Genomic DNA, 27249 nt, shown 5'->3' on the forward strand with positions numbered 1-27249 from the left:
TCCTGTCTGGTAGATGGCGGTAAATGCACCTTAAGTTGGTTTGCCAACCGCCAGTTAAACTCTAAAAGAAGAAGAAGAAGAAGAACAGAGTGAAGGAGCGCCACTGAAAACTGGTAAAGTTTGACGTCTGGATAAAAACTGCAATTGTATGTATCATAAAAACGCCTGCTTGTAAGACTTCATCATGTTGGATAACAATTGTGAAGTTGAGTTTGAATTTTGTCTCATCCATTCTTCAAATAAAATCAAAATAATGACTTGGTACAAACACTTTTTCCAGTTCTGTTGCCTTTTTTATTCCATGACTTATGATAGATGTAATTTAAAAGATAGATAATACGAGAAGTAATTAGGAGAATGTCTTTTTAAACACAGAATAACAGGAAAAAGATTAAGGTTTTGAGATTGCATACCAAAATATATGTTATAATATAGGGGAAAAAAGAATAAAGCTCTCGTGTTTTTATTTACAAGTATTTACTATATCAACTATATAAATCTACATAAATAATGTAACAACATTAATCAAAAGGTTTTGTTCCCAATGAAAGAGATCTGTGTTGCATCTACATGGCAAATCTGTGACTGCATAGCTTATATTTTGGGGTTGGGAACCTGGAGGGAACTTCACCCTCGTCCAAAAACCTCACAAAAGCTGATTGCGTGCATTAGCTTGTCCCGGAGTGTGTTGATATCGCTGTATTTTGGAAGAATTAATCTGCCGAAACAGGTCTGGGCCACTGGCAGTCGGTCTTCTGGATCAGGACAGTTTAACTGTGAAATCTTCATAGAGCGCTGTGAGAAACCTCCCTCAGGGACACGGTCCGTTCCATACAAGAAAGCTAGAGAAAAATAAATAATGTGAAGATGTGAGTTAATAATAACATTACCTTAATGTGTATGTGACGTAGATGCATCAAGATGTTCAAGACAACGCTTACTCAGAAGCTTCCTCTTGTTCTCCTCTGTGAACTCAAAGAAAACAGTCCAGAAGTTCTTGATGAGCTCCTCAGAGGCTGAACAATTTTCATAGGAAGCACACTAAGATGAAGCAGAAAAAATCAGGTACTATAAAACGTTTAAAATGTTACAAATTGGTAAGTTTCTTGAACGCTTTTACCTGCTGAAGCTCCTTCCACTCGTATTTAGGTGAACCCTGGAGAAGCTGCTTGAGTTCCTCGGGGTGGAACATTTTCCAGAAATCGAGCGGGCACCCCTTAAAGAAACCTCTTGAAAAATGCTCAAACTGATTCTTCACTGATTTGTTGAAAACAGTGTCGACATACAAATCCACATAATTCCATCTGCAAAAAAAAAAAAAAAAAAAATTGCTATAATAGATAAAGAAATCTAGCACTGCAAAACAGGAAACATCTACAGCACCTATAGGCTAAATACCTTGTTATATGTTGTCTTTTCATGTAATATCCATTCAGAAGTAATGGATAATTCATTGAAGTATATAACAGTTTTTCTCAGTCACTTTAGTACATTTTTAGACTTTTTGATTCCTAACCAGGATATGCATTTCTCAAAACAATTCATACAAACAGAGACACACAATGGAAGAATGAAGCTCTCATTGGGTTTTTATTTACAAATATTTACTATATCAACTATATAAATCTACATAAATAATGTAACAACATTAATCAAAATGTTTTGTTCCCACTGAAAATCTCTCACTTTGTATATTTATGTATCTATATAAAGTATATTTACTTTATAATGTAAAATGCAAGTGTACTACTGTAATATGAAGCATTACAGTTAGTATACAGTATTATTGTACGGTGCACAGTGTTTGACTACATTACATACATCTACTGTGAACAAGTGTTTGAATGATTAAGGACACAGTTATTCTCCCCATTTCTGTCTGCATCTTTCAACCAAGCTTATGATTAATATCAAGGTCCACTATAGAGGTACTTTTTTCATCGGAAACGTGGCTACATCCTCAGCCTCTTCTACTCCTTTGTGTGCCTCCTTACCCCTTCACCTACCCTTTTAGAGAACTGGTTGATCTCTGGTTGACCTAACGTTTGACATTCCCCTTCATTAGTAAAATTCAAGATTCACTGGCACATTTTGTAATTTTTTCTAAGCGCCAGTCTAATGACAAATATGACTAACAGATTATGACAACTAGCTCAACCATTTTGCATTGATTGGCTTAAGCAATTAACTATTGCCTAGGTGTTTTGGGTGTAAAACTATTCAACAGAGAACTAGTATAAAATACAATATTTTGACCAACACGATATAAACAACTGATAATGTAGTAAACGGCAGACAATTGTATATAATACATTGCATGAATGTACAGAAGCATCCGCAATTTGTTCAAAAGTAGGAGAAATTGCTTTTATGATGTGCACATGTTCAACCTCCACATCATCTACAAGTAATTTTGAGAATTTTAATTCAGATCTGAGAAATGTACCAAAGCAACTTTGAAAAACTGTATAACATCACAAGGACATTTAGAAAAGGGAACATTTTATCAAGACCAGCTTGTTTGAAAGATTCAAAGATATTGTTAAGAGTTTGAAGAGTTGAGACAGACAGACAGACAGACAGACAGATAGATAGATAGTCAATTACAAAGGTAGAGCAAACAGTTTCTACCTATTAGATTTGGTCACTAGAATTTGATTTCCATTTGGAATGAGCTCCTGCCCTTTGACCTGAAAGAGGTAAAGAGCATCACTAATGTACGTTTTAAAATAACAGCTTTGTACACTAATACACAAGAACCATATAGAAACGGTATTACCATGAAATCCAAAGAGAGCATTTCCAATACCTCGTCCTCATCCTCCTCAAGAAGGCTTTTCAGACTTCTAATGTGAGATTTTTAAAATACAGTTATGGATATGACCTGCTCTGTAAAGATATGTATAAAATCGAATGTCTTGTAGTCTTTAACTGTTTACCTGGCCTCCACAGGAGACAGCTCCTCCAGATCATTCAGAGTGGGACTCAGCTGGAGAAGTTTCTTGTACAAGGCCAGCGGGAAGTCAAGGTTTATATGATGATGGTTGTAGAGTGCCATTCCGCAGATGACACCAAGATAGTAAAAATCACTATCATCTTGCATGCCCTGAAAAGACACAAGCATCATAGCACATCTTGATATATGAGGGACACCACGTGAGCAGGAAACAGGAATGTTTGGTGAAGAGCTTACATCAGGATTGAACCAAACCAGTGAACTCTCGTGGACTTCCAGCACCTTCTTCTCCCATTTCAGAAGAGACTGGAAAAGGAGGGAGAAAAATTCTGCTGATAAACCTCTCATATCTATTCCATTCTCCCCAACGAACACCACCTGTACAGGAGAGTTTCATAAAGGTTAAATGTTTCACAACACAAGGCCTGTGTGTTTCAAATGGTCAGCTTTTCAATTTTCTATTTACCTTCAATTCGTTAGAAAATGAGTGGGTGCCTTGTCTGAGATACTCAAGTGTGTCGGTCAACACTGATTCTCTGTTTATGCTCAACGTGCTGACATCGTCATTCAGTATGAATCTGTCTTGACTTCTCTGTATCCATTCATCCCGCAAGTACTTAAAAAAGTACAATATTGTTAGCTGGTTATTTGCATTTACATTCGCAGGGTGTTTGAAAAAATGGAAAACTTTTTATTAATTAATACAACAACAGCATTTTGGGGGCCTGAAAACGGAAACTGTTTAATATGTGAAAACTCTGACATCATGCACGTGTTTACATGTGCATAGTGTTTCTTTACAAAGTGACATCACCAACTACTGGCATGGCATGCATAATACAGCATTTTTTTTCCTCCGCTCTCTTAGATTTGTGTGAACGGCAATTGTTTTACCAATTTTGTCTGTACATGAAGCTTTCAAAAACACCAAGGACAAACGTCTCCGTTTTTAATACGTCACTGTCTTGTAAATGTACCCTCAGATTAGCATGGCATATGTATGAATGAGTGCATCCTCATGTTTGTCACTTACACGAAACATTCTCCATTTAGATTCAGTGTCAGCCGCAAAAGGGAACTTGAACAATATTTTAATAATTCCCTGAAAGAAAGATACATGGGAGTAATATAGGATTTTTTATAGTTATTGGACAAAGAACATAAAACGTTTATGCAAATATTCATATGAATCATATTAGAAGCCTTCAATACCCACAATGTAGTAGTTTTTCAAATCGGTTTCATAGTAATCAAACCCGTCCAGGTCTTCCATGGTGGCTTGCAGCTATTGATGCAGAAAAAGAGAATTTTCTTGTATTTTGGTTTTCCTGAAAGAAAAATGTATTCTCTATTGCTATGGTTTTTACCGTATCTAGTAGATCATTGATCTCATGAATGATGAAATCCCTGTTTGTGAAGTCTCTGTTGGCACTGCAGCAGACCTTCACAACAAAGTATAAAAAAAATATATAATTATAATTATAGGTTCAATTACATATTTGATCTAATGCTTAAAAAGGCACCTGATAGATCATCTGAAGGATCTGCATGAAGTTCTCCAAGTGATGTGTATCCTGATTCATTTCTCCACGAGAAACCTGGCCAATCATCTCAGCAGATGGTTTGCGAAATAACTTGACCAGGCTTTTGAGACAATCATCCGGCAGTTTGGACCAGTACTTCTCTGAGAACACAATATAAAAATATTTAGACAAATAAAACAAGGTCAAAAACACAAAGGCTGAAAAGTCTTACAGCTTTACCTAAAACCTTGCGAACGGCGGGTTTCAGCTCAAGAATTTTGGAGGCCAGCGCTTCAGTGAGTTCAGTTCGTTGCTGTTTCTGGAGACGTCTGATGAGCTCAGGCAGGAGGATGTAAAGTCTTAGTGATTCCTCACCAAATGGATTGGGATTCAAAGATTGCAGCATCTGTTGAACCACCTCCACTACCTGAGATATACAAGTATAAGGAATTTCAGGTTGAGTACAGTTTAAATCATTTTAACTTGTTCTTTAGTTTGTGAAAGTAAACAAAAAAAGTTAACATACACCACACAGATGATAGAAAACCCCTTTCAGCACCTTTAAGTCATATTAAATTTATTTGCATCCTTAATGTTAAACAAACTGAATATTTTGGATTTGTTATTACCTTTGATGTCACCTTTTCATTCTCTAATAACTTTGAAAAAGCCTTTTCAGCCAGCTCAAAATCATGTTCATCACGACTACAAAAACAAAAGTTTACATACATATTTGTGATGATTTCAGCTGATTGATTTTGGGCTCAAAAATTGCTAGACATTATCTATGTATTTCTGAGTTACCTTGCTTTGAGAAAACTTCCATTCAAACAGGCAGTAGAGGAAAACACTTTTTTTATTTCCCTGTAAACATAAACCATGCATTACCTTACCATACAAAAAATTACAGGCCACATAACATTAGTAAGTTTAGAAAGATAGTCAAATATGTTTGCTTAATCCCCAAAGGCATGTACTGACAAAAACTTTGACAATATGTATAATATTTATATAATGATTTTTTTTAAGGGAGACATGGACATAAAACCCAAATTAAAACAGAAGCTCATTCTATGTAACTCACTTCTTTATTGCTGCCCATGAGTCTCTGTCAGACACCCAGCGGTCAATCATTCTGTCATTTAATGTCAAAACCTCTCTGATAGGATTGGGTTTAGACTTTGCAGACTTATTTCCAAGTACCTACAAAAAATAAATAATAATAATAATAATAATAACATAATTAATCCCAATGCAGCAATAATGTTAAACTATTGAAATGAATAGTTTGTAATAGTTAATGAAATGAATAGTTAATGAAAACTGCCATGTCTTACTTTGAAAGACAAAGCGAAGGAATGATTCTCCCCAGCTATGAGTTTTTCAATCGTATATTCATGATTACATTCTGTGTGCAACAAATACTTAATTTAGATCTCTGAGCATCATCATGACTATCAAAAATATTCATAACAAAATAGCCTATTGCTATAAAATGATTTTAATTACGAGTTGACAGATCCACAGGGAAAGGCACAGACTTCTTGATCATTTTGCAATTTCCCAACTTCCCTTGCATCCAACATCCAAATGAGTAGATCCGCTTTGACGATGCGACTGATACGAGAGTGTGATGTCTTTATGCAAAAAATAATCAAATGCCTAATTACTGAGCAGAACTTATAAATCAGACATGTTAATCATGTGAGGAAAGGAATCCACTACTTATCTGAAATGCTGATTGCTAATAAATCTTATGAACGGTCTTTACCTCCCACATGTGACCTGTGACACTTCAGATCCCCACAGTTCAGCAACCACCCGCGGATGATGTTCATCTCTGAATGATTTGTGCCCAAGCTGACCAGAAACTCCTGATCCAAATGTGAATACTGTACCACCCTGAAACACTAACTATTTACTACATTTTCTGTCCAGCTTGCTTTTATGTTAGATACAGCATAAAATATAATATATTATGACCATAGTACCTTCGATAAAGTGGCGGTGTGTTCCCCTCCACATGAGATGGACACAGTTTTCTTCTGGTTAAGACTCTTTACAACCGTTGGGACGTGTCTGTCTGTGGTAGTATAAAAACAGTACATCTGTCACTTACAAATACATCATATTCATGCTTTGACATAGATATGACACAGTGTTGCACAATTTTATATGTACTTACTATTTATATTTAATTTTTACAAATTAAAATAATAAGACCTGTAGTGTCTCCGAGGCCCAGCTGTCCAGCAGAGTTCTTTCCCCATCCAAACACGACTCCAGAGAGAGACAACCCAAAGCTGTGGTCTCCTCCAGCGCTGATCTGAGCCAGCGGGACCCCACTCAGACTCTTAACATGTTGAGCAGACGGAGAGCCGGGATGATCTTTCTCTAAACCCAGCTGACCGTGAGAGTTATCACCCCATACGAACACATGACCATCTGAAAGAGCAACAGAACTGAATATCTACACTCAGATGTCAGTTTATTATCAATCATGAGATGTCAAAATATGAAAGCAAGATGTTAGATGTAATAGTTTTTAATACCGTGGGTTAGTGCCATTGAATGATGGTCTCCACATGCGATCTGAATCACCTGCCTGTTATCCAGACCTTTGAGAGGCCTGCAGAGACAAGAAAATCTGTCATTTATCTATCTATCTACCTATCTATCTATATACGGTATATACCACAAAACCAGTCTTAAGTCACTGGGGTATATTTGTAGCAATAGCCAAAAATACATTGTATGGGTCAAAATGATATTGATTTTTCTTTTATGGCAAAAAGCATTAGCACATTAAGTAAAGATCTTGTTCCATGTAGATATTTAGCAAATTTCCTACTGTAAATATATCAAAACTTCATTTTTGATTACTAATATGCATTGCTAAGAACTTCATTTGGAGAAATGTAAAGGTGATTTTCTCAATATTTCAATTGTTTTGCCCCCTCAGATTCCAGATTTTCAAATTGTTGTATTTTGGCCAAATATTGTCATATCCTAACAAACCATACATCAATGGAAAGCTTATTTATTCAGCTTTTAAGTTATGTATAAATTTCAGTTTCTAAAAATGTACCCCTATGACTGGTTTTGTGGTCCATGGTCACACACACACACACACACACACACACACACACACACACACACACACACACACACACACAGTAATTTATAGGCTAATGTAATTTAACCTGCACACAGTAGATTTGTCCATGATGAGAACATTTCCTCCATAAGCAAGAAGAACGGCACCATCTCCTCCACAGACGATCAGTCTGATTCTGTCATTCTTTAGCTGCAGGTGCTCTGGAATAAATACAATATTTTCATCAGTTAATTATGATGTCATTAATTAACATACAGTAGATCATCTCAAATATAAATATGTGACCTTTATCTTACATTTATAACTTTTTAATGAAGACAAAGTGTAATCTAGTGTGTCATACTTAGTTTTCCATCATGATTATCTTCTTCACTGCGCAATCTCAGAACCGAGACCTTCCCATCCCGGACGAATCCAACAAAACTCCGTCCAGCTGACATGTCCTGAACTTTTGTTTTCGGACACATGGACCGTATTCCACAATTACCATGTTTGACTTTGTCCTGCTGTTCCAGTCCCAAACCCTCTCTGATCTGCGCTCCCCAATAACACAACATGACGCCAGCTGACGGAACAGACTCCAGCTGTCTCTCTGCTTCCCCGGACTGACGAACACACTCATAACAAACTGAAAGCAAACACGAAAGTTAAGAAGGAAATGCTGGTTTCAGCCTAAACGATACTCATTCGACTTCCCAGTTCCCACAAAATGAAAGCGTTTGGTATCATATCTTCTACTGGTTGTTGTTATGCTCGCTTGAGGGGATTTTTGGATTTTTGACGTATGCGAAAATGAGAATGGAAATTTTTTTTTCGACAAAATACTTTAAAAAGTCATGTGACTTTGCGCTATGGGACGGCAAATCCTGACTAAACCAGCGGGCCTATCTCATTCCACAGCACCTGAAATGTTTTTATATTGTCATTTGCTGGAGCTATGTCTGTCGTCATTTCTGTATTGCCTCCCAGAACTGTTAAACGACGAAGAGCAGCATCCACCTCCAAAAGCAACATAACCGCTTTCATTGTGTTTCTTCTGCTCGTTCTGATGTGCAAGTCATATATTATTATATTCAGTAGCTTCTCCTTTGTTAGTGATGTAACATTATAGTGACAGTTTATCAGGAAGTGACGGTTTTGTTTTCTTTGACTCGTTGGATGGTAAACGGAGCTTGTACGCAAATGTTTTGTGCGATATTCCAATTTTGTTAAATTCGCAACGTTGGATGGAAACCTGTGACATAAAATTTTAGAAACATTTTATAAAGGCTATAAGTTTAGAACGCCTTCTACAACTTCTCCTAAATCATTGGTTTAAACCCATGTCAATCATAATAGTCTGGCCAATCAACTGATTGAACCGCACCGACGAAACGGAGGGATCTGATTGGCTCATGTGTTGTTGGCGTAGCTAAGCCTAAAACGACATTGAGAAGAAATTACCCACTGTTTGATATTACGTATACATTAACCCCTCAGTTTAAACAAGGACATACCATATCGCATTGTTATCATAAAGGTAAGTAGCAAACAAAAGACTAGTAATTGTACAATATTCGCGTTCTGCTGTAAGGGTAATTTATCCGTTTGCTAGTAGCACGCGAGCGCCGAGAGGCACAGCTCAAAGGTCCATCTCCATTTTGTTTGTTGTGATTAATGTTTACAATCAGTAATACACTTATTGTATAATTTATATATATTTCAGCTTTTTTGTGTGTTGATTTTTTTGTTTAGAATTTGAATAACGAGTGGATTGAAGGTTTTGCCAGCATGTTGTTATATAAGCGGAAGGTTGCGTCATGTTTATTTAACGTTAAGTTAACCTCTAACGTTATTCATATTTAACTGGTTGATTCTTCGACCATCTGTCTACATTTGGGGTTATTCCTCTTTTAAATGATTGTATTAATGTTTTGTTTTTGCAAGTAATGTGTTCATAATCTATGAATTAAATAGGGGGCGGGGCACAACGTGTATGGCGTTTTAAAACAAACTCCATTTGGGACTTGTTTTGCAGTAAACATGCTGTTCAGTTTTTAAACAAAGACTGTCTTATAGGCTTACGAGCTGACTACCTAGGTAGCATTTATTAGACATGTGTGTATATATATGGGAGTGGCTGTAAGCTAGTTTTCAAAGTTAAGGTTATGCTTTAAAACCTAATGAGCTGACTACTTGGGTAACTATTTTTGGAAGTCATAGGCGACTAAAACGTGCAATCTGTGGAGGCATCTAGTTACCTTTTGAGAGACAGCTAAAAGCTAGGTGCTTCCTGACACATAGTATGAACATCTAGGGATTAACAAGCCTTGGGTCAAGTCATTATTCTTATTTATCTATTTTTTTTACTTGTTTTTCAGAGAACTCCTGGTCAAGACAGAATATTGACAGCAACCACTTACCTGCATTCTGCACTGATTTCTGAAGCGTATTTAAGGGCCATTTGTTCACTAAGTGTTGTATCCTGCCACGGAGTATGTCAGTGGCTCTTCTCATGCGATATGCCACATTCAGTAGATCCCGTGTCTGCTGCAAAGCTGTCCTTGGCATAACCGGCATCCACCAAGAAGACCCGAGAAGGGCTCTACACACTCCATCATCTCCTCGGTGCAGCAACTCTCGCTTTGATCCAGACAGCAGTGGTCGTCCAACTACCTGGGACTCCTTTGGGAACTGGGACAGCCGAATTGATGAGCCCATCTTGCTTCCGTCGAGCATCCGATATGGTAAACCTATTCCCAAAGTTAGCCTGTCCAAGGTGGGCTGCGCTTCACAGATTGGCCAGCGGAAGGTGAACGAAGACCGCTATCAGCTATCGCAGATGACGGACAACATCATGTACTTTGCAGTGTTTGATGGGCATGGAGGTGCAGAGGCTGCTGATTTCTGCCACAAAAACATGGAGAAGCATATTAAGTAAGGATCGTTGGTTCTAAAACAATAGTTTGCCCCCCAAAAATTTTTTTGCTGAAAATGTACACGCCCTCAGGCCATTCAAGATGGAGATGAGTTTCTTTCTTCACTAGAACAGATTTGGAGAAATTCAGGATGACAACATTTGCTCACTAGTTGGTCCTCTGCAGAGGATTCCACTGGATGACTCCAATCTATCAATTGATGTCTTGTGAAGCGAAAAGCTTTGTGAGGAAAAAGTGAAAGGTGAATCAAATCCATTGTCCTCTCACATCAAAATCCACTGACATATTTCTCTCCTGATTCAGAAGAGACCATTTTCAACTGGGTAAAACAATATTATGTTCTCATTTTAGCTGGAGGCTTGAAGGTTTGAAGTTAATGATGTCTTGATGTAAACACGCAGCTTTATTCTTCATAAGATGTTAATGCATGGACTGGAGTCATGTGGATTACTTGTGGATTATTGTGATGTTTTATCAGCTGTTTGAACTCACATTCTGATGGCACCTATTCACTCCAGAGGATCCATTGGTGAGCAATTGATGTATTGCTAAATTCTGTTCAGATGAAAAAACAAACTCTATACCTAGGATGGGCTGAAAGTAAGTACGTTTACATTAAAGTTTATTTTTTGGGTGAAATATTTAATAAGTTGGTGTGCATTTTGTTTTTCAATCACTTTTGACCAGTTTTGTAAAGAATATGTAAGGTGTTCCATATACAACAGATGCTCATGATTGTACTCGAAACATGGACTGTGCTTCTAAACCATGATGGGCCTCTGAATCAGGACCTGGGGCACTTCAGAATAACTAACTGTTGATTATGGACGTTTTTACTTGTGTTTCAGAGATATTACTGAGGAGGAGGATAACTTGGAATTAGTTTTAACCAAAGCATTTCTTGAGGTGGACAAAGCGTTAGCAAGGCATCTTCACTTCAGTGCAGATGGTAGGTTTTATTTCACTGATTTATTTTTGTTTTAAAGCATGCACAGATTCTCAGCTGTTGTTTTAGAGTCTTCATTTCTAAGTATTGTTTTGATGCATCAGGTAACAGAGCTAAATGGACATTTGTGAGCAGAACATGACAATTTAGAATATATATATATATATATATATATAAATATATAATATAGCACTTTATTGTGTTGTATACTAGAGGTGGGTTAAAAAAATATTCCTAGATGTAAAGATATTCTTAGAATTTAAATGATTAAAAAGCCTTTCATTACAATAAATATAAGTATCTGCCAGTTTTTACTTTTTATGTGTTTTTTATCATTTAAATGTAGGGAAATGTTATAAGTTCTCGGTATCTGCTGTTCTTATAAAAAATATCCTAAATGGTTTTCCTAAAAAGTACTTGCTAAACAAATTTGAAATAACAACAAGTGTGTTATCAAAATTAACCTTTTAGTGAAAGTGTTTGCTCCTTTTCTCTGCTCGCAACTGGACAATTGACGTAACAACGTAGTCAAATATCTGTGCTGTGGCACGCAGAAACCTTGTCAATTGAAAATGGGAATTAGTTGTTTATGTTTTCAAAAAAAAAAAAAAAAAATTTGTATTTTAGGGCTGAAAAATGACACACTAATATATATTAACAAACTTTACTTAAGTTAAACCTTTAAGTTATTATACTCATTTATTCCATTTCTGTCACCCTTAACAGACATTTAGCCAATAAGCTAAGCCATTTTAATATAGTAAAGATTTGTACCCAACTCGGTTGCTGAAAAATTGATGCATCAGGAATTATTTGGAATAGCATCACCTTATAGTATCCAAGAGGACTATTAAATCCCGCTGTTAATATATGATAATTACACATAGTTTTTAAAAGTTACTTTCAGATTCATCTGTGTTGATAAGGGTTTTAAATGCTGTTGTGATAGAATAAATAGACTTGTGCCAGGTTCATCATATTCATGTAGTGTGTGGCCCACTTGTGTGGCCTGCTGCGTGACATGTCCAATCTTGCCCTGTGTGTGTGCGTGTTATTTACAACAGCCGTGGACCCAGCTTACCCCTATAAGAGCTGCAGCTCTGCGGTACCTTTATGGAGGCCGGAGGGTTAGATTGCTCCAGCGGGTCCCTGCGTGGACTTTTGGAAGGTTCCTGACCTTTCTCTCTTTCTTTCTTTTCTGTCTTTCTCTTCATCTCTCTTAACTGTGCTCTGCCTTCTTCACATGTGTTGGTTGCTGGAAAGTGATTGATTAGTCATTGTGTTAAATTTATTTGTATTTTTTTGTGTATGGATAATGCTAGTTGATGACAGAGAAAAGCACAAGAACTTTACTGTGGGAGTCATTTTTTTAGTGAAGAAATGCTATTTGCTAAAAGAGATTTGCCTCTTAAAAGAATGCTGTTTAATGCTTTTTTAATGCTAAGCATAAAGTATTTCCTACACAGTGGTGTACATTTTTCTAACATGTGTCCTATGTGTTTTAGATAGTCAGAAAGGCACAGTGCTACCTGCTTGCCTTGACCGCTCTAGTACATCATCTCTTTTGGAATCTCCCTCTTTTTTGTTTCAGTTTACATTTGTTTTTATCAAATGCTTGATTACCAAAACAATGTGTACATATCTCATAAATATGCACAGTATGGTGTAGTGTAGCACACTAGAATTGCATGCACATCTCAGGACTAAGAGTAAATAGCTGTTTAATTTCAATGTGTGATTGTGCTGTAACAGATGCAAACTCTGTATTGCGTGTCTTACTGTTTCTGTGACCGTATCACAAACTAACCCTTCTGTCTCGCTCTCTGGTGTGTTACAGCCTCTCTGTTGAGTGCAGGGACGACGGCCACAGTGGCACTGCTCAGAGATGGGATCGAGCTGGTGGTGGGCAGCGTGGGGGACAGCAGAGCCATGCTGTGCCGCAAAGGCAAACCCCTCAATCTCACTGTGGATCACACGCCTGAGAGAAAGGATGAAAAAGAGAGGTACAGACAGTTAGCCTAACAGGTCCAAGCAGATTGAGACACTGTGAGTGCATGTCTTTTGAAAACCATGTGTTTGTTTCTGAAGGATACGCAAGACAGGAGGTTTTATTTCATGGAATAGTTTTGGTCAACCGCACGTCAATGGCAGACTGGCCATGACACGCAGCATTGGAGATTTCGACCTCAAGACGTCAGGAGTCATTGCAGAACCAGAGACTAAGAGAATTTCAGTGAGAGCTTTTTCTTTGAAATTCACTTTCACATATTCAGAATGTTTTCCCCGTAATATAAATTCATATTACTATGTTGTTTATTACGTAAATTACTGACTACTGAATTTATTCAAAAACACATAATTTTACTTTGAGTACTTTTGAGTCAACATTTTTAAATATAATAAAAAAAAATATATATATATTATTTTATTTAGAAATAAATAATTGTAATACATTTTTCAATGTAACATAAATATTTATTCAATATTGTACTAAATTATATTTTAATTTAAGTTGTATTGATTTAAGTCTACCTGTATTGTCAGTTGCATCACGTCCATGACTCCTTTCTGGCTCTCACCACTGATGGCATCAACTTCATCATGAACAGTCAAGAGATCTGTGACATCATTAACCAATGTAACGATCCTAAAGAGGCCGCACAACGCATATCTGAGCAGGTGACTCATATAATCCAACTTCCACCATTATTTTGTAGTATATTTTCAGCCCTTTATGAGAAACATGTATCTCTTTTCCACCAAGGCAGTCTGACTGCTGGTTCTGAGCCAGAGCCTAGTTTCAAATCGGTTCTTTGTCTTTCGACACCCAAAGCACCAGCTCTGAATCAGGAGCAGTGTAAAGCATCAGGGGCCTTTACTTTTGAAAGGCAAAGCAGTTCTTAGAAGGCTCGCCAGTTGAACCAATAACTCTGGCTCTGAGCTAGCACCCGGTTGATGCTGGTGGAAAAGGGGTAATAAAGGGCTCAAATGAAGGCTAATTTTACACCATTTATTCAGAAGATGCCTTTTGTCTTTTAGTTTGTATCAGTTCCAAATAAAAAAGGAATTAATCAAATGAGATGAAGAACCTTTCATTTGTAAAGTGTCGATCCATTTAATTGTTTACAAAAAGGACACAAAATAAAATAAAAACTTTGGATTTCTGAACCCTTTTTTGAATGTCCAGCAAAATCAACTATACTCTGATATGAAACTACTCATGCAGCTTCATTTGATTCTTGTCTTTGTTGTGTGTGTGGCAGGTTTAAACAAGCATAAGATTTGCATTATAACTTCATTGGTTCTTTTCCTTGTTGAACTCTCTCTGTCCCTCTCAGGCTCTTCAATACGGAGCTGAAGACAACAGCACTATCATTGTGGTGCCGTTCGGTGCTTGGGGCAAACACAAAAGCTCTGACGTGAGCTTCTCCTTCAGTCGCAGTTTCGTCTCCAGTGGCCGATGGGCCTAAGCAGAAATAATAAGACCATGATGGTTTAACTGAAACACAGAAGTAGCTCCCGTGTGTGAATTTACCAATGTGCAATATTCTCCTGTGAGGATCACCTCAAAAAAAGACCATTACAGCCAGAACCCACATTTACTGTGGAGTTGATATTGACTCAACAAGCATTGTTCATTTCTGAACCAATGGAGTTGAAGTTCCCCTGAGGTTCGAGTTTGTCCTTGTCTTTTAGCTCCTTACCTTCATTTGGTTACCTCAGTTTTGGTTTTCACTTTTGCAGATACTATATTTTAAAATAATGCGCTATAGTGGAATCCACAACTGTTCTCCCTACCGTATAATCCCATTTCATTTTCAGAAGAGGAATTTTAAGCACTTTCAGATTTTGAGAGGTTCTGTTATTTTTGTAATCCTCATAACTGTAGTCTTTGAATGTGAAACGACACGCTGAAGCACATTTCAGTGGTCTATACAGGCTTTGTCTGATGGCTGTGCACATTCAGAAGCCCATATTTACAGAGTTAGACCACTTTACATACTATGTATACTAAATTGTGGACTTCTATTCCTTGTTGAAGCACATATTTGTATAACTTTGTCTCCTGTTCAAAATGTGAATGTTCATGTTTTATTCCAGCTTAACCACCAGCAATTTCAAAGCTACTCTAAGAAATGTTCCTACTAAAGGGAATTCACGGCCCAACTTTGAGCAACATTTGCAAATGAATTGATGATTTTTCTGTGCCTTTTCCATAAACGTGTTGTTTTCTGACATGCTTGAGTCGTTCTGGTAAGGAACTAATCTTTAGGTTCATAACGTAAGTTTTAAACTGTGACTTGTGCTTGTTTAGTGTTATTAGACAATTTCTTTTGAATGTACAGTTCTAGACAATGCATAGAGCAAAGTCCAGATTTGTGATTTATGTTATTTATATAATGTATATGATGGACAGTTAATTCTATGGTATATGCGATTGTATGTTATATTCAAGTACGTTTAGTTACAGCAGAGAAGTGAGTTTCATTCATTCATTCATTCGCTGACATGATTGTTGTAATTGCAGACTTTCTGCTATAACTTTAAAACCTAAAGCTTTTGATCGGGAAGGCTTTGATTTCCAATGATTTTTTTTTATTTGTAGAGCCATACACATGTGTCCTCATCAAGTCAGCATCTCTGTTCGGTGGATCTGTTCATATTCTGATGCTGTTTCCTGAATTGATTTGAACACTCTTGTCATTCTCATTCAGCATTTCCTATCATTTTAGACTTTTAACAGCCTTTTGCCTTTAATGTCTTCCTCTTTAAAGTTCAAAAGCACATTCAGTATGACAGTGGTCTTTTATCTCCATATGTACTGTTCTTCAGTTATTATGTTTCTGTCAGAATGTATTCTATTCAGTGTTAATACTTCTGTTTGTGGATCTTGCCTAGAACAATCTTTAAAACAACTGCAAGTGTTTCCTGCTCTACACATGGACCTAACTTTGCTTTATTGATATGCAGATATTGTGAAATGTAATGCAGCTGGAAATAAAGTTTCACCAGAAACATCTCTGTTGGATAAACACGAATTATTGTTGCCTATTTAATTGAATCAAATCAAATTTAATTTAATCAAATCTAATATTTATGAAATCCAAGGGGCCATCAAAAGTGTTGTCTCAATTTATTTTTCTTTTATTATTAACCTACAACTAAAAGCATATATTTGACTAGGTGTATAATCTTAAGTTAAAAAAAAAAATGTCTAGCTGTCTAGCGAATGTAATACAGGAGAATGTTCAGTGGAGGTTTAAAAACTGACGCCTTTGCCCAAATTTGTGTTTTGTCTCCAACTGAAGAGCATAAACCCCAGACGTCTAGTGGTCACTGCAACAGCGTGAGGAGGGTAAGCATCTTTGTTGTATTAATACTGTAAATTGAAGGTTGTGCAATATTTATTTTAGTGCAACACTAACGTTTTTTGTTGGTTTTGCACATACATTGAAAAGCATTTAGTGTAGATTTTGTTATTTTGATGTAGAAATTGTTCATAGATTTCACAAATAGTTCAAAGGAAACAGCAATATACATTACATAGCAATATAAGGGTTACTGGAATATAAAAATACAAAAATACATATGGAGAGGACTTTCACACTACTCACTGACTAGAGCGGCGTTCAAAACAGGTAAGTTAACTTTTCACTGATTTAATATTTCAATACCTCATTTGTATATATGTTTTAATACCAATGTGTGTTTATATATAAGCTTTTAATTCTTGTGGAAGCTGTAAAATATTTTACATACCCCAGATACTTGAATGGAAGTGTGTATATACAACGATTATTTTTCATGTAAACTTATACATTATATTTTACAGGTGCACAGGAGAACAGCATCTGACCTTCCAAGGCATCAATTACTCATCCTGGGCTTTCTGGCACAACCACATAGCACTTACAGTCCTGACTTAGATTTTTCTCATCATGGCTTACATCAAGCTCAGATTCATTCATAAGTTCTCATAAGTGTTTTGATTTGAGTTCGCTTTCTGAATGCCCATACATTCTGCTCATACAATATCATTTTGTCCTTTACAGTAAGGATGTAAGGCCCTTTCTTTCTTATTCTATTCAAACCTATCATATCATAATATAAGTAAGAGATCCTACATGATAAGGTTATGTTATGTTACGTTTACTGAAATGACTCCATAATCAAGTTAAATCTCTCTTTCGTTGTTCTTCCACTCACAGGCCTGGTGCTGAAACCACGGATAAAAGCTAGAACTTTGCTGAAAACTACGTCATATCCCTTTATTGTACAGATCTCACAGTGGCTTTGCTGGAGCGTATTATAAATGGGATCAAGCCAAATAATCAGCACATAATGAGTTTGAGTAGATGTTATTTTTTATTTTGATTGTTATATTAAACTGTAAATAACATTCTGCCAATTACAGAGTACCATACAAAGTTACAAAGGTAATTGCACAAATGAAAAAGACAGTTTTTAACATTTTTATTAAGTTTTCAGGAAAAAGTGTGTAATTTCTACTTCTCTAGCAGCACCAAACACTGATTTGTTTGAGCGACCCAACATAACATAACAACATAACATAACCTGTTTGACCGTATATTTCTACAAATTCTTTGCAAACCATTATTTCAGCAGTTTGTTGATGCTAGTTGTGCAGAAATTCTACACTTTACATTTAGGGAATTATGAAAAGCTTTGCAAATCCTACCTTGAGACAAATACACATGGGTTTCCCATGAAATCAGATGCACTCCAAATTGAAGTTTGTTTAAAAATAAAAAAAGTATCAAAATGATTTAGGAATCATAATTATATAAAAAGGAAATGTAAGTATATATGTTTAACAAAACATGCCACACTTAAAATGAGATGTGAACTGCAAAATATGCAAAGCAAACTATAAACGGAGTGAAAATCTCACAAAAGCTCATTAACAAAGCATTGTGTGAGCACCTTCATTGTTTGAGAATTTTAATTGTTTACTTTTCATATCAAAGATGCTTTATACTTCTGTTTTTTGAATAGCTGTTTTCATACATTTCTTCTGTTCCATCATATATATATATATATATATATATATATATATATATATGTATATATATATATATATATATATATATATATATATATATATATATATATATATATATATACACACACACGTATATTTATAAAGATACTGATCCTTGTTGAATATTATTTCCTTCATTACATTAATTAGTGTAAGCTTTCCAACTGGTTTCTTCAATACTGATGACTTTAATACTGTGGGTCATATTGGGGTCTAAGTATACTGGATTTCAACCAAACCGTAAGCAGTGCATTCAATTATAGCAAGATACAGTACAAAAAATCGGATATAAAATATAAACATATGAACAAACGTGATAAACACATGTTCTTAGCCATTTTTGCATTGGCTTCTTCTAACCAGCTGCTGGCGAGTTGATTTTAGTGACCATCAGGTTCACATAGAATTTACTTGAATTTTTTGGTTAGATGTTATTAGTAATTTAATGAAAATGGACCATTGCATGCAGTGAATGAGAAATAATATACTGAATAGAAGTGATCATAGCTAAGATTGCTGGAAAAAAGCTAAATGTACCTCAATTTGAAAATGCATTTAATTGTACCTAGTTAATACAAGCAAACCAAAGCTAAGCGGCCACTGACTGACCTTAAAATTGAATTCCCTTTATATCCTCAAAAATGTATTTTCATTAATAGTGAAACTGTTTTAGAACTTCCTGGTCGCATAAAAACCATTTATCTTAATTTTTGCATTATAAAGCCCCATTTAACTTTAATATAAAGAAATCCAAATGAATAGCTTTTTTGCAGGACTATTTAACTCTACTGCTGTGGCTTTGAGGTGGTTCTTTAAGACGTTTAAGTATGTTTTGCCCAGTGCACTGCACCAAACGTGGCACTGGAGAGCAAATTGTGGACTTCATGATCTGTAGGGATGTTTTTGCAATCAAAACCCTTCACACATGGGCAGCCCCACTGGCCGTACCATCCGGGCCCTCATTGGACAGCGAGGAGGATGAGCGGGCACTGCGTGGGTGGAGCTGAGCAGATGGGATGATGGGAGTGGCCTGACGGTGGCTCACCTGTGCCATGGTGTCATCAGACTCCCAACGCTCCAGTTCTTCTCTCACCAGCCGGTCCATTTGCTCTCGTTGCAGCTCTGGATCCCGGCCCAACCTCTCATCCTGAGAGCATGAGATTGTATTTCTCAATGGAAGTGACAGATTCTAAAATGTTTTACTCTAATCAACAACTGAACATGAAAAATTACTTAATGCTGATTCTCAAAAGCATTTTACATCTATTTCACCAAATATTTTTGTGTGGTTTTCACTAGGTTTTGTTTCAAATTTGGCGTAAGGTTTAACATTTGTATCATCACCTCCATGACTCCATTCAGGATCCGTCCAAGCACATCCCTCCTCTTCATCTTGGCTCTCTCCATGACCTCTAACTTCATGATAACGGCATCAATCTTTGAAACGATGCTGCCGATGGAGTGCTCCATGCGGTCCACTCGACGCACGAGCCTGAAGGGCCACATCAAGCACAACATACTTTTCATTTAGCGCTCTAACATTCAATATATTATGCAAACGTAACGCTAGCTAAAGGATGTTGAGTGACAGGTGATGTTTACCCTTGGAACTCCTCGTATGACACGCCTCCTGAGCTGCTGCCACGGCGATGAGAGCTGTGTCCACTGTCCTCATCGTCATCCTCCTCCGAGTCATCCTGGCTACGAGAGAAGCTCCGCCCACTCACTGGCCTGGGCAGCGAACTGTGCTCCAGATCCAAGTCCTCCTGGCGAGTGTTCAAGAGATACTAAGCATCCGCTCCAGTGTGATTCAGAGATTTGCTTCTTTATTTGACATACAAATGCAAAAGCTAAACTAATTATGCAAGCATATGTTTTTCCACTCACTCTCTCTTTCTCCAAGTCATCTCTCATTTGCTGGTGCTCGTGTTCAGTCAGTTCCTGATCTCCATCAAGGTCATACTTGGCAAAAATGGCTTCAATCTCAGCATCCGAATGGCCCTTTCTGTGCACAAATCATGTAAAACAGTTTACACTGACAGTTAAGATGCGTCTGTAAGGGGTTTAATTGTATCATACAGTGGGGTTAAATGGTTCTCACCCTCTGAGGTCTTGTCGGAGCTCATCAAAGCTGAGTTTGCCTGCAGCCTGGTGTAAACTGTCTGGGATGTCATTGATGGAGGTCTTCCTCAGCTTGAGTTTGACCATCGCCCAGTTATAGCCCTTCTTGATGAGGTCTGTGAATTCCATCTCTGACCTCTGCTGGGCCATGTCAGCTTTCACCTCAGAGTAAGTATCATTGATGATGGCCAAGAACACATTCTGAACAAAACAAAAAGCTTAAAGTTAAAAAAGTTTTTATGTAACATTTATTTCAAGTAATTTATGTTATGTTTCTCTAGTGTGTACCAGTAAAATCATGAAGATGAAGAACACAAAGGTGGTGAAGTAAATCGGCCCCAGCACGCTGTCGGCCTCCTCGATTTCTGAGAAGTCAAAATCTCCAAGAATGATCCGGAACTGTGTGAAACTGTGAGCGATGGAAACCACCAAAGTTAATAATATTCATAAAGTATTACAATATTTTCAAAACAAAATGTCTTAAAGGGACAGGTCACCCAAATATAATTTGCTGTTCTAAACCTGTATGACTTTCTTTCTTTTGTTGAACACAAAAGCAGATATTTTGAAGAATGTGGGTAATCAAACAGTTGCTTGTCCCCACTGACTTCCATAGTACTTTTTCAACACAAACAGCTTGAAGGTGAGTAAATGATGACCACATTTTCATTTTGGGTGGACTGTCCCTTTAAAAGTAACTAACCAAATAAATTTACTGTTTTATAATGAAATGAATAGTTAAAAACAAATATTCTTTCTAAAAGAAAAAAAAAGGACTATTACAAAAAGAAAAGTGACATGCACATTTCAAATTTTCTTCTCTGTTCCAGCATCCGAATTATCAGAAACAAATGTAAGGCAGGGATTGTAATTAAATTACATTTTCATTAAAAAAAAGTACAAATTAAACATATACATGGGTGAATCATACACAATAACATCTATAACATACATTTAAAAAAAAGATAGAAAATAGTTTAATTTCATGATCTTGTATTGATTTTTTTCTAATTAGCTGACAACTAATTGTTATGTTTTGTGTATTACTGTATATTATTATTTATATAATACCATATTCTAAGTATATTCTTGGTTATTGCTTCCAAAACTCACATGCAGGCCTGAAAGGTGCTGAAGTCGTTAACTTGAGTTCCAAACACTAAATACGCCAGCTGAGCGTAGGCCAGGAACACGATGAAAAACATGATAGAGAAGCCCATCAGGTCCTTGGCACAGCGTGACATGGTGGTGGACAGCTGATTCATGGTCTTATTGAAATTAATAAACTTAAAAAGCTGTGGGAAAAGCAAGATGGTTGTATTTTGATTAAGCGACAACAACAAAAAATCATTTTTGCAAGTCAAACGTTGAGATAAGACCTCACCTTCACCCATGAGAGGAAGACAATGATGGCAGCCAGGTTGTTGAAGTGAACCTGAAGGCGAGCAAGCGGCTCAAAGTTGGGGTATGTGTTGTGGTTCTCCAGCAGGAAGTGAAGTCTGTGACTGACCGCTGAAGTTCTGCAGATGTTCATAATGATGGCTGGAACGCTGAGCTGTGACGACGATGAACAAGATGAGCAAAGACCAATGCGTCATGCTCAAATGACATTGGCTGGAGTAAAGCATACATATGCAGTGTCTCATAATCTATCATTAAGCACTTTGACCTACTGCAACAATGAGAACATCCAAGCAGTTCCACAGGCTCTTGAAGTAACGCAAACGATGCAGGCGGATCTCTAGAACTTCTTCCACCAGGTAATACAGCACAAAGAGGCAGAAGGCCACCTCACACATCCCCACAAAGTAGTCCCAGCTAGACACATATCGGATGAGACGCACCGTCTGGAACTGCCAGGAGGTCATAGCGCCCCCTGTGGCTGGAAACTCCACCAGCAACCTACAACAAAGCAGTGAGTGACAGATCTTTGAGGCAAGGTTGCATACAGAGTCAAGAAAAGTAAAGCATGGATGCTAAACTTTGCTATATTTTATTGCATAAAATAACTAGGGCTGGTAATAAAAAAAAAATTATTAACGTATTTGACGCACTTGCCCAGCCCCAGACCTATGTGGAACATCTGCCATTTTAATATAGTTATTTACATGTTAATTATATATATAATTATATATATTAAATTTGAACAAATGCTAACAAGACAACAATCACAATTCAGTATGCAGTCCATCATGACCATCAACCTTAACTACTATTGGATAATCTTCAAACTTTAACCGTAAATTTCTTTCTTTCTTTTACGTAAATAAACTTTACAAAAAATGGAGTCTGTATGGTAATGGTTTGGGCAGAATTAATTGAAAAAAAAAATAATAATAATAATAATTGGGAATCTTGGTTTAGTATACAATAATTTTTAATTGTAACAATCCAAAATGAGCAGTGAGTCCTGTGCGCTTACAACACACATTCAGTCCATTACCTGACAATACAAAACAGGTTAACATTGCCATTGTAGATGGAGAAGTCCAGGAACACTGCTCTAGTGCCCCGATCCAACCAGAGGTTGTTTTTTAACTCCTGCAGTTGACTGGCTGACTTCTCTCGAGTGCGTGACAGGTCCTGGTAGTAACCTCCACCACCATAAGTCGACACCTGACCCCAGTAGCTGCTCTCACCCAGACTGCTCTCCTCTGAGTATCTCCACCTGACAGATAAACAGCATGATAGACCTGTTCAAGACTAACAATCAACCACTGTTTTTATTATTCAAAATATTCGTCATTTTACATACGCTGTGCCATTTTTCGGTCCGAACGGTGACTTATCCTCATTGGAAGGAGAATAGACACTGTAGCAGTCGTAAACTTCATCCCGCAAGTCCTCATGGACAGAACAGGACTCATTGTGTACTTTGAGTTGCCGGAGACGTGGGACACCCAACAGGAGGTTCTCGTAGTAGATCAAACTCTGGTTTTCTGGCAGGCTCTTGCCGTTGTACCACAACTCCCAGTACATGCCATCAAGAAAGGGGCCTTCTGTGAACTATGAATAATGTTTTCATTAATGTCTGTAATGCAGTAAGAACTAATCAGCAGTTTCCTACTGTAAAAGAGCATTAGTCAGTGGAATAATTACTCTCCAGAAGTCCTCCATGGTTGAAAGGGTCTTGAAGGTCGTGGGTTCTCCGCTTGCCAGTGGTGTATCCAGGAAGAGTTGGGACATGACTTTGGTGTAGTAGTACATGTTGGAGCTCACCATTCCATAGGTTACTAATACAAATATCAATAATGTGTTTTAATCAGAATAACATGTTTTGTTTCTGTAGATGGTAGAGCATATTGGAGAGCAGTTAGATGCTCCTACATTTTCATTATATAAAATGTTGTGATTTTTTAATATGGATGAATTTATTTGTGTTCCTGTAGCTCAAGCTGTAAAGCATGGTGCAAGCCAATGTCGTGGGTTCAGTTCCCAAAGAATGCATTTACTGATCAAATGTACTATACACTGTATATGCAATGCAAGTTGTTACAAAATCTGAAAAGTCTGAAATGCATAAAAGCAAGAGCAGATTCTAAATACTAAAAAAAAAATTTTTTAATGTAACATGGTATCCATTAACATATGTAAGCATGCAACCAATATTCAACCTACATATGCAGAGGGTGACCAGAAAGAGGATGTAGGTAATCATTTCTCGAAGGACGGTTTTCAGGTACATCTCTCTGTTACTGTTGCTCTCACCCAAAAGACGAGTGTCCCACAGCACTGAAACAGACAAAGAAATGAAGAAATACATTTTCCATCAATTCACGAAAAACACGTTTACCTAGTCATCTGAGACTACATTTTCTGACTCTAATTTTTTAATGTGACGCAAAGCTGAATTTTCAGCATCATTACTTCAGTCTTCAGTGTCACGCGATCATTCTAATGATCATTTGCTGCTCAAGGAACATTAATATTATCAAAGTTGATAACCATACATTCATGTTTTTGGGGGGTTTAGTTAGAAGGAACAAATTATAAACAGTACACATTAACCAAACACCTTGTCATATTTAAATGTTACTTAAAGGGATACTCCACCCCTAAATGAAAATGTTGTCATTAATCACTTACTCCCACGTCATTCCAAACCCGTAAGATCTTCGCTGATGACTACTGATGGCAGATGGACTATTCTGATGACGTCTTTCATACTTTTCTGGACTTTGACAGTGTAACTTAATTGGCAGTCTATGGGACAGTCACGAGCCTCCCGATTTTCATCCAAAATATCTCAAACTGTGAACAAAGCTTTTACGGGTTTGGAACGGGGGTAAGTGATTAATAACAAAAAAAATTATTTCGGGGTGGAGAATCCCTTTAAGACAGTATTGTGACCCTTTATAAAGTTATCTTTATGAAAGTGTGACCCATCCTCCTAAGGTAATTAAAGTTTTTCAATACATGTGATTACATATTTGACCTCTCATTTTCTCCAGAATCCTCTTCCCACAGCTGCGGTGTTCTTGTGCTGGTGGTGTTGGATACAGTCCTCTGTTGATCTGCGCACTGACGCCAGAGAAGCTCCCGGGTCCGCTGCCGCTGCTGGACGCCTTGGATACAGACCGCCGGCCGGGGCTCGCCGGGGGCCAGTCCGCTTCCATCATCCCTTCCTCCGGTTCGAATCCTGGGTTATCCCGGCTCCATGCCCGTCGGGAGCTGGAGGTGGGTGGAGAGGTGCTCTCATCGGGCACTCCAAGGCCCACTTCTTCATGATGCATTTTTTCCATTTCGATGCCTTCATAAGGCGGAGAGGATGCGGGGGCAGCAGGGGCAGATGCCGCCTGGGCCTGCGGTGCTTGAGGAAGGACGCGACTGGAGCTCATCGTGTCATTTACAGTAACTGGATATGATCAAACATCTTCATTTCAGTCGCTCTTTAGCCGGAAGCTAGTGCAAAATGATGCCACAACAAGATTCAGAAAGTCTCGAATTCGATTTCCACCAAGTCAAAGATATCGAATAGTTATTGTTTCAGTTTAAAAAAACTCGAAATCCACTTTTACGACGTTATGCAATAGAAAAATGCGAGAAAATCCGAGTGAAAAATGCATACCACAACAAAGTCCACAGAAAGGTAACGTTATTTGTCAGGAAGAAGAGACGCTTTGAAAATTAAGAATAGTTTAAGTTATACTTGCATGTTTTTCCTCAAAAATAACTCTGGGCCACTTTTGCCAGCTTTTGTGAGAGGGGAGAAAAACAGTTTTCCAGTCCACACTCAGCCATCTTGTTCTGTTTCCCAGTTGTTTCCAGTCTGGAGGAGTCCAGTTTCACTGACATCAACCTCTGGAAACCTCTCCATCGCCTTTATTTAATGCAGCTCCTGCCTTTCTGTCCACCACCTTCACTGACACTTACAAAATCATTCAAACGTGCGCTCAATAAAAATATAAGAAATGAAAAACGTAATTTTGTAAATGGTTTACAGCATTAAATTAATTTGTAAATAGGTAAAAAAAAAAAGTTATAAAATAATGACCGCACATTTGTATCATTAGGTCTAAAGTGACTATACAATTGTTTTAATCGCTTTAAAACTACGCGAATTCACACACTATGTTGTTGTTGTTTGCGACTCTTGCTGCCAGGCAACAAGATTCTCTCCAGGATTGGATGAGAAGTGTGTGACGGTTCGATGAACCAATCAAAACTTCAAACCAAAAAACTGTACTACTGTAAGCAACTGTATAGGCAAGATGTAGCGACTACTAGGGTCTCTTAGCTATATATATTTGCTATATATCAGTTAATTACCACAGAAGTTAAGTTTTAAATAATGACTTCCAAAAGTACTGTAAAACATACGAATATAAGGGGAAACTGCTATGGCTAAAGCAGACCTTTGATACTATTTATAACAAGATAGTAAAGTTTGTGGTCAAACTTTAAGTTTAAAATGTTAATTTAAGTAGAAAATAGTTCTCTAAATAAAATGTTCTGTTATTCATGTATATAGCGACTACGACAGATCTGTTAATTTGGTCATTGAAATCATGCTTTACTAATTATGCCTGGTACTTATTGGTATAAAATTTTATTCTAAAATTAATTACTTTCTGTGGTGTTTGTAAAACATGTCAATAGGTACTGCTTGTACTAGGCTATATTTGACTTATTGGCCTAAAAACTTCAACTTTGACTTTAGACTTGATGACTTTGACAAGCTTAAAGCATAATATTTACAGTATTCTTGCACAATTCCCACAGCTATAAACACATACATTAGGAATCTCCACTGATTTATGATTGTGAATGTCAGAACCACTGATTTTAGTCAGCGCCTCAGTTGATTTCACTATTTTTGAGGCTCCACAAGAGCTGGTTTAATAAATAAAAGGCATGTTGACAGGATCTTTGCATCACTTGCATATGGTTGCTCTTGGACTGATTGTTGCACTGTTTTTCTCAATTCACAGCCATAGAATTCAGACAATAAATGTTTAAACATTATTGTTTAATGATTTTAAATTCATATTTTGACATCCTTTATTCTTAATTGAAGCTAAACCATGCTAAAATTATGAATGAATCAAAAGTAGTTCTGAAGTTTTATCTAACTAAAATCCATGTGTGCTATTTCACAGGTAAG

At 37.1% G+C, this 27249-nt stretch overlaps 3 protein-coding genes across 4 annotated transcripts; 1 reads left to right on the plus strand and 2 right to left on the minus strand.

Moving 5' to 3' along the window:
* Positions 1-259: 259 nt before the first annotated feature.
* Positions 260-8670, minus strand: LOC113043794 (probable E3 ubiquitin-protein ligase HERC4). The gene is made up of 24 exons (XM_026203428.1): positions 7941-8670; positions 7683-7797; positions 7032-7108; positions 6703-6924; positions 6471-6562; positions 6251-6381; positions 5989-6116; positions 5817-5887; positions 5564-5682; positions 5284-5343; positions 5109-5184; positions 4720-4906; positions 4480-4640; positions 4324-4398; positions 4173-4241; positions 3990-4058; positions 3423-3572; positions 3194-3334; positions 2940-3106; positions 2780-2846; positions 2632-2690; positions 1121-1304; positions 942-1041; positions 260-842 (listed from the first exon to the last, which is right to left on the minus strand). The coding sequence occupies exons 1-24, from the start codon at positions 8152-8154 to the stop codon at positions 628-630; spliced, it is 2949 nt and encodes a 982-aa protein (XP_026059213.1). The 5' UTR covers positions 8155-8670; the 3' UTR covers positions 260-627.
* A 291-nt stretch (positions 8671-8961) lies between these two features.
* Positions 8962-16500, plus strand: LOC113044126 (protein phosphatase 1K, mitochondrial-like). The gene is made up of 7 exons (XM_026203800.1): positions 8962-9116; positions 9958-10513; positions 11364-11464; positions 13299-13464; positions 13550-13694; positions 14006-14140; positions 14800-16500. The coding sequence occupies exons 2-7, from the start codon at positions 10074-10076 to the stop codon at positions 14929-14931; spliced, it is 1119 nt and encodes a 372-aa protein (XP_026059585.1). The 5' UTR covers positions 8962-9116; positions 9958-10073; the 3' UTR covers positions 14932-16500.
* Positions 16501-17808: 1308 nt separating this feature from the next.
* Positions 17809-26256, minus strand: LOC113044181 (polycystin-2-like). 2 transcript variants are annotated; one of them, XM_026204024.1, is made up of 14 exons: positions 25081-26256; positions 24264-24377; positions 23745-23878; positions 23401-23651; positions 23089-23313; positions 22319-22547; positions 22030-22200; positions 21759-21940; positions 20934-21054; positions 20626-20846; positions 20412-20529; positions 20127-20287; positions 19869-20016; positions 17809-19671 (listed from the first exon to the last, which is right to left on the minus strand). In XM_026204024.1, exons 1-14 carry the CDS (start codon positions 25481-25483, stop codon positions 19444-19446), a joined length of 2706 nt encoding a protein of 901 aa, XP_026059809.1. In that variant the 5' UTR covers positions 25484-26256; the 3' UTR covers positions 17809-19443. The 2 variants fall into 2 exon arrangements, with proteins under 2 accessions (XP_026059809.1, XP_026059723.1); XM_026203938.1 differs by having other exon boundaries at positions 20127-20290; positions 25081-26254.
* Positions 26257-27249: the final 993 nt, after the last annotated feature.

This window comes from Carassius auratus, chromosome 1 (assembly GCF_003368295.1).
Source record: "Carassius auratus strain Wakin chromosome 1, ASM336829v1, whole genome shotgun sequence".
NCBI lineage: Eukaryota > Metazoa > Chordata > Actinopteri > Cypriniformes > Cyprinidae > Carassius > Carassius auratus.